General features: G+C 38.1%; 1 protein-coding gene across 2 annotated transcripts in view; it reads left to right on the forward strand.

The window, feature by feature from the left end:
• adamts7 (a disintegrin-like and metallopeptidase (reprolysin type) with thrombospondin type 1 motif, 7) overlaps window positions 1–9827 on the forward strand; it is a 113724-nt gene that overhangs the window by 39846 nt on the left and 64051 nt on the right. For both annotated transcript variants that reach the window (XM_016670026.1, XM_007548975.2), the window contains exon 7: window positions 1729–1873. In XM_016670026.1, the coding sequence (XP_016525512.1) occupies window positions 1729–1873 (145 nt within the window). The remainder of the gene's footprint in view (window positions 1–1728; window positions 1874–9827) is intronic.

The following is a 9827-nucleotide window of genomic DNA, read 5'->3' on the forward strand; positions in this document are numbered from 1 at the left end:
GACGTAGTAGAAAAAAGTGTTTCAATACATACATACTATAATTTTGTGAGAGATGATGTTACAGAAAAAAAAAAAGTGTGGCTTTGTGCTTTGAAGCAGCAGCATGCGAACTCGACCTTTTATCGACTATGGTATTTAATTACCATAGTAATTAATAAATAAATAAATAAATTAAATACTATGGTATTTAATTTTTAATGTTTTTTTTGCTCCCTACTTTGGCAAATAACAGGACATTTGTACAGAACAAACTTTTATCATTCAGTGGAAGATTTTCTCTCAGTTTGCTGCTTAGTTGTTGGATCATTATGAAAAAAACAAATTGACCGATAAGGTTTGGGTTTGTCCTTTCTGTCAGGCTAATCAGTCATCTTCATAAGATGGATTGATTTTCCTTTACGTAAGTACACGCATAAAAAACATGACCTCAAGAATGTAACATTAAAGAGCAATCTAGAAATAGTGCTATTTCTAGATTGCAAACTAATGGATGTTGAAAGCTAAACAGGGTGTTTGTTTGCTTGTTTGTTCATATATTTACCCCATTTATCTGATACTGCTATGCAGTTAATTTTAAAGAGTACTTTGTGATAAAGAATTGTTCAGGCTGACACTCATGTACTTGAAAACACTCCGACTTTGTTTGTTTGGACATAGATTATTAGGCTGTGGAGGGAATGAAAGCAGATTAAGATTAACGGCACGTATTTGATTGCGGATGCAGATAGCCAGGAGAGCTGTACAGTTTTCTCTGGAAGCTGACGGCAAAGGCAGAGGAGCACAAAGACTTTTGGTGTAATCAGAGTAGATCCTTTATGTCAGAGCTCGATCCAAACATCCATGAGTCCTGTCACACACGTGCCAATATTTAAACCCTCCGGTTAAAGACCATTTAGTAAAGTACTGAATCTTGACAAGACATCCAAATTAGTTTCTTGTCAACTTGTTCTCATCTCGTCAGTGAAAGAATTTCTTTGCCATAAATTTTCTGTTTTCTTTCTTATGGCCGTACTTAGACTTCTTTTGAATGCTTCGTCCCTCAACAAGGGCATTGACGTGCAATTTGTTCAAACTCCGTAGCAAAAGATGCGATCCGTATTATTTACATTAATATTTAGCTGTGAGCTTGTTTTGTGTTTCTGGCACTTTGCTGTGGTTTTTGCTTCACTGCCTCCATCTGCCATTGACTGCAGTAATGCAAACCCACCGGCACCAAGCTCCACTTTGGGTTTGAATTTACAATGGATTTGTGTGTCTCCACTGGCAAAATAAATGTGGATTCACTCGTATAAACACTTTTTATTTACATAATCTCATCTAATGAAACAATTTAATAAAAAAAAAAAAGTTTGAGGTTTTCTGTTCCATTTTTGCATCTCCCACATGTTGTTTCGATTGACAAAAATAAGGACATTTGTTTTGTGTCGTGTGTGACTTGCTTGCGGGTGAAGAAATTATTTTAATTAATTTTTTTGCTGTTTATTCAAGGAGAACCTTTTGAAGCATTCCTGAATAATTCATAGAAAATTCTTAAATGACTGCTGCTTTCATTTATAAAACATTTCTGTAGGTTTTCAGGCTGGAAGCTGCAGAGAGTGGAAGCCGGAAAAGTTTCGGAAGTTAAGCAAATTCGTTGAAAAGGAGACATTTCAAAACTTTCCGAACTAATGATAACAATAATAATATTTTTTAAAAAGTCAACCCTTTCTTTTTATTTTGCCCTCACAGTCGCGGCTGGGGTTGGTGCCTTGATGATGCCCCGGGGAAGGACAGGCTGTCTCTGACGTCGATGCTTCCCGGAGTGCTGTACAGCGCGGTCCATCAGTGTCGCCTGCAGTACGGATCCGGGTCTCGCCTCTGCGACGACATGGATGTAAGACGAAAATGCAGACAAATGTTGATAAATTTGAAAATTACTATTCTTCTCTGCTTAATATAGATCCACGACTAGAAGCGATATATTTCAAGCAACCATTTCTTTCCGTTTTGATTACGATTTTCGCCAAATCAAAACCCCAAATTGCTTGTGTTGTTTCTGTTCGTAATTGTTTTTTTGTTTGTTTGTTTTTTTTTGCTTAATCAAAACATTTACTTAACCAGGTTACACAAAAACATGCATAAAGATTAAACTAAACTCTTCATGCAATTTAAATTACAGAACCAGAATGTTATCAATACAGATCATTTATCTACCTACTACACACTCTTGATAAAAAAAAAAAAGCTAACTCGACACAAAATATCATTGCTAAAGAAGCCAGTTGTTGTTTAATGGACAATTAATTGAGAGGAAAAAGTCTGTAGAGTTTTGTGTTTGGCCTGCCAACATTGCAAAAAAGTACCAAGAACCTGGTTAGTAACCATATATTCCCTTGGACATTGTGAATAGGAAGATACCAGGACCAACATTACAGATGAACCCAGAGTCAAAATATTCTGAACTTTCTGAGGACCTGAGCACAGCCACCGGCTGATCGTCTCCATGCCGCAGTGATGCAGTAAATTATTCAAAACGAAGTCCTGACTGGGTATTGGGTGTTAGCTGCAAGCCATAATTATCAAAATAAAGACGGGGGGGGACTTTTGAAATATAACAGCTTGTATATGAAAGATTTATGATTTTCCCTTTTAAATGAGTCACTAAAACAACTGTACTTTTTATTAATATTCTGTTTGGCTGAGATGTAATATATAAGTCTCTGTGTAACCCTATGCACTTTAATGAAATAGATGTGGATGGTCTACCACATCGCTGTTTTTCACACTTTTATGTTGTTGCAGTCTGTTTTATGTCTCTGATAAAACATTTCGATCGCATGCACCAAGTTACACTTTTAGGTAAGAAGTTCAAATAACCAATGTATAGACAGCTTTGGTATTTGTAATTTTTTTTTACTCCTGTTAGTATTGAAAATGGTTGAAAAGATACCGACCCTGTCTTCATTAGAAGAAGAGATGTACTCAGAAAAATCTAACTCTGTACATTCAGATGAGGACACAGAAGCAAAGTCCAGCAGAGAAATGATCAAAAAACAAAAACCTCCCTTCCTCACTTTCTGCCTCTTTTTAAGCCGATCGCTCTGAGTGAACCGCAGCAACTTTGTGCGAAACATATTTCTCCATCAGTAGAAAAAAAGCTAAAGTCAGGAGGAAAAGGAAACACAGTCTGATTGGGCCACATCACAGATGTGAAGGAACCTCCTGATTAAGTTCTTCAAAGCCATTTCAATTTCATACATCCACAAGAAACCAACTACTTCCAGTCTTATTGCAAACTGCAGCTTACTGAACGTTAGCCTCGAGCTGCACTGAGCCATGAATGTGTGCAACAAGGCATCTTTTTCTTGTGTGTACATGATTTAATACCCTTTGGCACTGAGGGCACATTTTCTGTTGTGGATGAATAATGTTTGAATTTATTTGCTCTTGAACCAATTACTGTTGTGTAGCTTCCTCAAAGCTCTGCATTTGACATGTTTTCAGTCATAGTTCTGGTAATACATGCTTTTTTTTTCTTTTTTTTTTTTCCTGATCGGAGCCTCTGCATTAACAATTCCTGTTATTCTACTTTACGAAAATGAAAAGTGGGAGCTCTTGATCCTCTCTTTTCGCCTACCCATCAAAGCTAATGCGTGGCTTTTCGTCTTCACTACATTTCATATAATCATTTGTCTAGATAAGACCTTCAAAGCTTGCTGTGACCTTTCAAGTATTAGCTCAACGATAAAGGCTGTTATGGTTTTGCCACCTCAAACAACAGCGACAAAAAAACTTTTTAAAGTTGTACTGACCAAGAAACACTGTTATATTGAGTTCCGTTAGGCTGGACATACATTCAGTCTGAAGGTGTTTATTAGGAGTGCATTTCTACAGAGACTGGTGAATAATTACCATTTCAAAGGTAATTATTTTAAGGTTTAAAATAAGTTTAAGGCTTATCCAGAATTTCAAGCTTGGACTTTTTTAAGAGCATAACCCCGCCTCGAGTTCCAGATAATGATGGAAACTAAATTAGTTGATCTGAAGAAAAACATTTAATTTAAGATTAAACCCTACGGTATATAGAGTATATATATATTTTTCATTTAATTAGAGCATTGCATTAAAGCTTATTTCTGAGTTGGTTTTCCAGTTCATGCCATGATGTCAACACATTTTCAAACAGCATCACAGCAAGAATTTAACTTTTTCTGTTTTGTATGTTTTGTCTAAAAGTGATATAGTAGTGCTTATGAGTTTTTACTGGATGTTGGATGTAAAAAGATAGAAAAATATACTTCAGCAAGCAGCTTTATGTACAAAGATTCAAGTACGGGGAGAAAAACAGGAATCTCCTCTGAAATTGGAGTTTTACAGAGGGAAGTTTGAAGTTTCTCAATCCCTCTGACTTGCCCACAAACTCAATATTACATCCTTCCATTTCATATAATAAAGAGACAAACATTTATTTTCTCTTGCTGCTAACTTTGTCTCATTCTCCATCATTACACAAAACGCATGCACCACATTGTGATGTCTCCTCTTAAAAAGTACATCAAACAGTTGTATTTATCTGTGGCCCTATTTCAGAACATTTATATAAATATGCATAAGAATACACATCCTCTCCTCGCTTCCTGCTCTGCCTTCCCGTATCCAGGTAACTCCCTGCCTTTAAAGACCCACACCAACATGCCGGCATATCACGCATTTAGACTGGACTCTAATTGAAGTGGCTGCAATTGTCCTTTGTTTTTTTCCACCTACTTCTACACCGTATTAACTCCGACACAAGTGAATGCCGATACAAGTCCCTCGTTCTGACTTACAAAGTAAAACAAGAATATGTTTCTCATGAAAGTGTGGGGCAATATCTCCAGCACACATCCGTGTTTCTGTCTGTTCGTGCCTTCGTAGCACATCTTCTGCTGCTCGATTGATTCAGCTGGAAGGACGTTCCAGCTCACCGCTATCTGTTGTTTCTGACAACAGGCCTAGTTTCTGTTTAGAGCAAATCTCCCATCCTGCGTTTGACTTTTAAAAGCTGCAGCGTTTGTTTGTGAGTTTATGTGTTTGAACATCACACACACGCGCGCTGGCAATTGACCGATTGACCTGTTTTTTTATTATTATTGATGACTAAATCAAACTGAAGGACTGTTTCTTCATCGCCAAAGAGTCCAACATTAAATGTTGGACGTCCTCAATTAAAACACCCTGCATTAGAGAACAAGTATTTCACTCTCAGTATGAGGGCAGTGTCTTCTGAAAAGAGTGTGTTGGGTCTGGATTTAATATTTATAGTGCAAATAACAGAGTGAGACCCACTCTGTCTGTCTGGAGACTCTACGAATGAAGGTCTGGTAAAAACAGAGTCACGGAAACTACAACCCTGACACAAATGGGTGACTAGAAAACCCATGACTCTGTGATGGGGAAAAAGCTTAATGCTCAGACCTGCCATCAGTTACCGGTATATTAGTCTGTCCAAAGGTTGCTGAAAACAAAATCTCCAGGTCAGAACTGAAGGATGTCAGTCCAGTTCTTGATCCGTCCTAGAGAATAGGGAGGATGAGGCACAGCGAGCATCAGAGACAAACATCCTGGATAAAACTGTCTCTAGCTGCGCTCAGTAAAATAATTTAATTCAATTGAAATATTCAACTAAAAAACACACTTTTTATAGTCCCAAGAGGAAGCTGGATGTTTTTTTTTTTTTTTAAGAGAATTGTAGATAGTCTTTGCTGTGTGTGGGAGCGAGCTCCTGTCGCAGTGAACAGCGGATCTGACGAAGCCTCTGACAGAAGACACTCTGACACTGTAAGACAGATAAAGAGGGTCCTCTGGGTTGTCTATGACCTCGTCTCCACTGAGCAGTCCGGTACGGCTCGGTGAAGTTTGGCACACCATTTCGTCTGTTGCTGTTGTAAATGTAACCCATACAACCAACCTGTGCTGCAGCACTGCTCTCTTCAGCTGTAGGTCCAATGTGGATCTATTGGAGTCACACAACAGTCTGTTAATAGGGGGACAGGAAAACAAAACATACTGATGCGTCATGTTTGTCAGGCATTTGGGTTTAACTTTGCTTGACCAGTGAGAACCCAACTGGCAGTGGAAACACTTTTTTGAATACGCTGGACCATAAAATTGCTTACCCAACCCTAACGACTTGCTCTGTACCGCTCAGAGGACATGAGGCATTTTACTTTGAGTCAATTTTCCCCACTTGGATCCTTTGGCTCCAGATCAGTACCCAGCATAGAGAAAGCCTTTTTTATCAGCTTGTTACATTTTTTCTAAGCCACTGGCTCTGATATTGCTACCATGACAGATGAGGATTTATACATGCACTTGAATAATGAGATTCTTTATGTTTGGGCCAGCAGTGAATTTCTATAAGACAAAATAAAATATCCCAGTTTTTTGAGTTCATCAAAACCACAACCACGAGATTCTCCGCTGTTGCTACAATCATCATTCGCAGAGTTGACCACAGCCACAATAGTGCAGGACTTGCTGTAAACTGGGGCAGAGCTGAACCACACCTTAAATGGTTATAGTAAAATTCGACAACGGAGAAATGGTTTAATTTAACTAGGGCACCACAGTCAATGTGCATGAAGCGCTATCACCAGTGTTTCTGTCAAAAATGTACAGTGGTTGAGAACAGAAATGTACTGTAAGATCCAGTGGGACTTCCACATCCAGACTGACAAACGGATTGTGGCTAAACATCCAAACAAGTAGGATGCAAAGGATCTAAACATTCAGGGCAGCAGCAATGTTTAAAAGAGGAACAAATAGAAATCTGAGAAGTACCAACGGGACGAAGACAAAGCAGGAATATGACCTGAAGGCCTCAGTGGTGACGGCGGTGGTGGGACTTTGATAGAACAGATTACAGGAACATAATCGATCTGAGTGCAATTGTGGGAAAGGGAACAGAAAAAACAACTACTTTGAGCCCCATTGTTCATTCCTCCAATATCATAGATGGAAAAAAAAAAACCAAGAAGACTAAATCAATTACAACTAGGCAAGTAGAAGAATACTAATGAATATGCCATAAATGTTGGGAAAATTCCTGCTGTCAGAAACAGTGACTCACTGTCTCTGACTTTGAGTTCAAATATTGTTGAACTTTATACAGTTTAGCCCTTGTCAGTGTTAACAGCCAACTCTGTGTTCTTTCAGGATCACCTAAAGAGGCCCCACGAAGCAAAAACAGGGACACGTTAAGCAGCAGTGCTCATTGGCACAGGCAGCATTTTGCAAGTTGTGTACGTTTGCATTTCGAAGAGGCTCTGCACACGTGGTGTAAATAGGAGGATGTTATGGCGTGTCAGAATCATTTCTACATGCTTGCATGAAATGAGAGAAACATGTGTGCCAGGAATTAGTTTAAACAATGACTGAATGCTCCAACTCGGCCTGCGTCTTTAAATCGCAGCTTGAGGTCGACGAGGATGCAATATTTTCTACAATAATCCCTCTCTCCACTTTCTGAAAAGGTGAGGGTAATGTGAGTTTCTGAAGCTCTCTGACCATCTGACAGGAAGATCTAATGGGACCTACTTGCGCCTTAAAGTCACTGTGGATTTGAAAACAGCCTACGGCTTTTGTTGCCACCCCTGTATCTGTAATTACTTCGTCTGGGCCCGACGCGGAGCCTCCAACTCCTATGAATCATATGACATGACCTGGATTTAAACTAATTTAAAACTCTTTCTGCAAGTTGGCCTCAGATCTTTTGTTGCATGTTGTGCTAACTTGGATTAGTCATTGCATAAGCGATTAGAGCAGTCATGGAAAATTAACTTTGACTGAATACCACTGACATTGAGTCGATGCAAACGGTAATCTGACTAAAGTCCTCTGTAGGTGGACTCCTTTTGGAGGCTTAAAGCTACACTCAATGTTTTTGGAGATTTTTGTGTGAATATGGCTTCTTCCCTGTAAATCTCAACTCGGTGACAGTGTTTCTTTAAACATAAAGCGCGCAGACTGTTTGGGACTTGAACAATGGATGTTTTTAACACAGCACCAATTAAAACTAAGCTCATTTTTCCGTGAGCTGTGTAGTAGAGCTTAGCTGGATGCTGTTTCTATAAAGTTAATATAGGGCTTCGACAGATTCACAATGATCTTCAGCAGATGCACTGAAACTTTTCTAAACAAATCCCAGAGTTCCCAACAGAGTCAAGTGTTTTTATGGAGGGGTTGAACAGTTGCTGTGAATTTTAAATATTTAGTTTACGTTTCTCAGAAATGTTTGAAAAATAGAGAAAATTTTAAATATCTTGATTTTGCATCATTTGCATATGGTCAGTTTGCGTGCCGGGGTTCTTTGAAAACATGAAGCGAGACTCACATTATGGTTCGAAACCACAGGATAAGTATTGAATAGAAACTATTTTTGGCATTTTTATTTATTAATTTTTTTTTTTGGGGGGGGGGCAAAATCTATATGAGCTCTTTGGTGTTGCTGTGAAGCTGAATCTCTAAAAGATTACGGTGTTGCATCAAATATTGATGTAGAATAAATATTAAGAGCAATTCAAACAGAGCACTCTTAAAATCAACACTAATAGTAGCAAACAAAGTTAGAATTTGATCAAGATTATTGCTTTAAAAACTATAAAAGTGACAATGGAATTTCTTTCTTTTTTTTGTGCCATTTTCATGTCGTATGAAGAATTTTAATTTGTGGTAAAATGTCAAAATATATATGTATATATTTTTCCAGTAAAATAACTGGTCTTCAAAAACATAATATCTTGGGCAAAGATCAAGGACTGTATAAAATGTAAATCAATATCCTGTAAAGGTTGTTTTGTGACCAAAGTCTGAGTTTTAATTTGCCGTTTCAGTGCAGCTAATTAACTTCTGGCTGGCAGCCGTTCATTTGCTGAGTCTCTTCTTATCTCCTTTTAAAAGGAAACCTTATTTCTCAGAGAGCGGCATGTTTATAAACCTCTACTATGTTCTTTTTAAGAACGAACTGTTTAAAGGCCAACAGCATGGGAAAAGGGGTACATTAAGTCGAAGGCTCTTGGTTTATAGCAACAATTTAGTTTGAGAGCTCATGTGAAATAAGCGCATTTGTGCAAAGTACTTTTGTAATAGACTTGAACCTTAAATATTGACCTATGGTAAGAATAACTAACATTCAATTTTATTTCAAACTTCTTTTGTCTGTAGAAGTTTTTGCAAATGATGCAATGATTTTATTTTATTTTTTTTCCACCTGAATAAACTTCATCCCAGGTGAACGATTATCATCCATGCTTGAATTTTGTTTCAGGGACACAAGTTTTTATAAAAACTAGTATTCTTGTTGAAATCCAATATAAAACACATCACTGATGGCATTCAGGGATAACTCTGCTGGGCATAGTCTTTATATGTTGTGTCTTACGCAATAGTTTGAAAACTGCAGCATTTTTAACTTGCATGCATCACTGACTTGCACTGCAGTCCATCTGCTAAGTTGAAGGCAAACAGGAGCGAGATGTGTAGATATATTTCCTGAGCTCTATCATATATTTATTTGTCTTCTGCTCGTCAGAGTTCAGGTCACTGGGGGTAAAAAAAATACAGGAAGGAAAACTAGAAATCCTTCTGCAGATAATTCTAGGGTATCCCAGAGGCATTCCCAGGCCAGTGGGGAAGTTTATCCCTCCGGCTTCAGAGGAAGCAATCCAACTTTTTTTTTTTTTTTTTTTTTTTTTTTAGATTAAGAAGAATGTCATCAGACTTACTTCAGCAGTTACTTCCCCCTCGGCTCAAAACTGCTCCAGTGCAAGAGGGAAGGTTGTAGCTTAGAGATGCCAACAGAGCCAAAG

Source organism: Poecilia formosa, unplaced genomic scaffold, assembly GCF_000485575.1.
Source record: "Poecilia formosa unplaced genomic scaffold, Poecilia_formosa-5.1.2 Scaffold29, whole genome shotgun sequence".
Classification (NCBI taxonomy): domain Eukaryota; kingdom Metazoa; phylum Chordata; class Actinopteri; order Cyprinodontiformes; family Poeciliidae; genus Poecilia; species Poecilia formosa.